The 2,500-nt window shown below is 53.0% G+C and overlaps 1 protein-coding gene across 2 annotated transcripts in view; it reads right to left on the bottom strand.

The window, feature by feature from the left end:
- Window positions 1-2,500, bottom strand: part of LOC144514053 (serine/threonine-protein kinase Nek5-like) — a 22,475-nt gene that overhangs the window by 12,719 nt on the left and 7,256 nt on the right. For both annotated transcript variants that reach the window (XM_078245246.1, XM_078245247.1), the window contains exons 6-9: window positions 1,783-1,835; window positions 1,458-1,625; window positions 808-886; window positions 496-609 (exon numbers count right to left, since the gene is read on the bottom strand). In XM_078245246.1, coding sequence (XP_078101372.1) covers window positions 496-609; window positions 808-886; window positions 1,458-1,625; window positions 1,783-1,835 — 414 coding nt within the window. The remainder of the gene's footprint in view (window positions 1-495; window positions 610-807; window positions 887-1,457; window positions 1,626-1,782; window positions 1,836-2,500) is intronic.

Raw genomic sequence — 2,500 nt, 5'->3', positions numbered from 1 at the left:
CAATATGTAATGATTGCACGAGCGATGACCCAGAGAAACTACGGGTATCTTGTGTGTAGCTGATCTAAAGTAACATTTCAATGGTATTTCACTATACATTAGTTTTTTGGACCAATGATTGTGCAAAAATGTATTTAAAGATATAAATGTACAATGTGCCTGTGTTACAAGTGATGCAGTACTGTAGTAAATGTATGTAGCTACTTTCCACCTCAAGAGTCAATCGTTGCATCTCATAGCCCTTAAACTAACTAACTAACCCTAACCCTAACCCTAACCCTAACCCTAACCCTTCCCGACTCCTCCACTTGCCTCCCTTCCTCACGTCTTAGTCCCTCCCACCGAGCGGGACAGACGCGAGGAGAGAGGCAACGAGCAAATGTGTTTTTTAGAGAGATGAGACGTCCTTTCCTCTGAAGCGTCACGTGAATCCGTCAGCTGTGAGTTAGGAACTCCTTCAGCTGATGTCTCCTGTGTGTCTCTTGTGTGTCCTACCTGCTGTCCCTCCTGCCTCCTGTCCTGAGGTGCATGTTGGTGTTCAGGTTGTCCCACTTCCTGCTCCTGACCGCTGGGCTTCCTGTTGCGCTCAGCCGTACACGGACGCAGACCCTGAGGGTCAGAGAGGAAAGGTCAAAGGTTGCAGACGCAGTGCCATTGTTTGCGTGTCTCTACGACGTGTAACGCTAGACAGCCAATCACTGACATTATGAGATCTTGGTAGAAGCGTGCTGCGTGCTGATTGGCTCACTGACGCTGATGAGATTTACTGCTAAAATCACTAATGTAATCATCAGAAATGTGTCCTACCAGCTGTTTCTCTGCTCTCAGCTTGTACTGGTTGGCCTCGTGTCTCCTCTGCAGGTATTCATCACGAGCTGCAGCAACACTGACGCACAGCGGGGGGGAGAGGGGTCATATCGTTAATAACATTTGTGTACATCACGAGTCATTTTTTGTGAAAGACTTCTCTGCTGTCAGCTCGTTACATGTGAACATTGTTCTAGTTTCTTCTCTCCTCTGGGACAGGAAACTGAATCCTCCTTCCTTTCATCCTTCCTTCCTTCCCTTCCTCCTTTACGTGTTTCCTTTCTTCCGTCTTCTTTCCTTCCTTCCCTTTCCCATCCTTCCTTATTTATTCTTCTTTTACGTTCCTTTCATTCTTCCTTCCTTCCCTTTTTCTTTCCTCCTTTTTTCCTTCCCTCCTCTTGCTTTTCTTTCCTTATGTACTTCCTTTCTTCTTTCCTTCTACACTTCAAAGTGCAGCTTTCAACAGCAAAATATATCCTGTAAATAGTATCAAAGACATGACTAGGGTGGCCGGTTAGCTCAGTTGGTAGAGCGGGCGCACACGGTTTTCCTGCATGTCTTCCCCCCCTCTCTCCCCTTTCATATCTCAGCTTTCCTCTCTAATAAAGGCAGAAATGAAATGATATCTATCCTGGTGTACGGTCACTCACAGCTGGTACGGTTCCACAGTGTGCTCTTCACATCGCTCCCTCTCTCTCTCCTGAAGAGGAGGAGGAGGAGGAAGAGGAGGAGGAGGAGGGAGGATGTTCCTCCTCTGAAGGGCGTCCAGCTGGGCGTAGAGGTCCCGATAATGGCCGACGGGCTGCTGTCCATTAAACCTGCACCAGTGATAGTTTTAGGTCAACAAAAGCTCATTGAGCATCACAGATAACGTCTTCATTCTTCGTGTATTCTTCTGGCAGGACGAAAACAAAAGTCTCAGCAACGTGACTGTCGCTGACGGAGTGAAAAGGTGAATACGTCGCTGTATTTTACCTTTCTTTCTGCTGCGCTGCGGCTTCTCTCTCCGCGGCTCGTTGATGAAGAGGCTGTGATCAGAAATACATTTAGTGTTAGAACCAAGACACCAGCAGGGTCCAAATGTAACACAGCTGTATGTAACAGGGTTTAGGTGGAGCCCCCGAGCTGCGTGGCGTGAGCGTGTCAGCTGCGTGGCGTGAGCGTGGCGTGAGCGTGGCAGCTTCGTGGCGTGAGCGTGGCGTGAGCGTGTCAGCTGCGTGGCGTGAGTGTGTCAGCGGCGTGGCGTGAGCGTGGCGTGAGCGTGGCGTGAGCGTGGCGTGAGCGTGGCAGCTTCGTGGCGTGAGCGTGGCGTGAGCGTGAGCGCTGGCGTGAGCGTGGCGTGAGCGTGTCAGCGGCGTGGCGTGTCAGCGGCGTGGCGTGGCTGCGTCAGCTGCGTGGCATGAGCGTGTCAGCGGCGTGGCGTGAGCTGGCGTCAGCTGCGTGAGCGTGAGCGCGCGTCAGCGGCGTGGCATGAGCGCGTCAGCTGCGTGGCGTGAGCGCGTCAGCGGCGTGGCGTGAGCGGGTCAGCGGCGTGGCGTGAGCGTGGCGTGAGCGTGGCATGAGCGTGGCATGAGCGTGTCAGCGGCGTGGCGTGAGCGCGGCGTGAGCGTGAGCGCGTCAGCGGCGTGGCGTGAGCGCGGCAGCTGCGTGGCGTGAGCGCGTCAGCGGCGTGGCGTGAGCGTGGCGTGAGCGT

The sequence above is a fragment of the Sander vitreus genome, unplaced genomic scaffold, assembly GCF_031162955.1.
Source record: "Sander vitreus isolate 19-12246 unplaced genomic scaffold, sanVit1 ctg424_0, whole genome shotgun sequence".
Taxonomy (NCBI): Eukaryota; Metazoa; Chordata; class Actinopteri; order Perciformes; family Percidae; genus Sander; species Sander vitreus.
The sequence above is the reverse complement of the archived record's forward strand: the minus strand, read 5'-3'. Positions and strand labels throughout refer to the sequence as shown.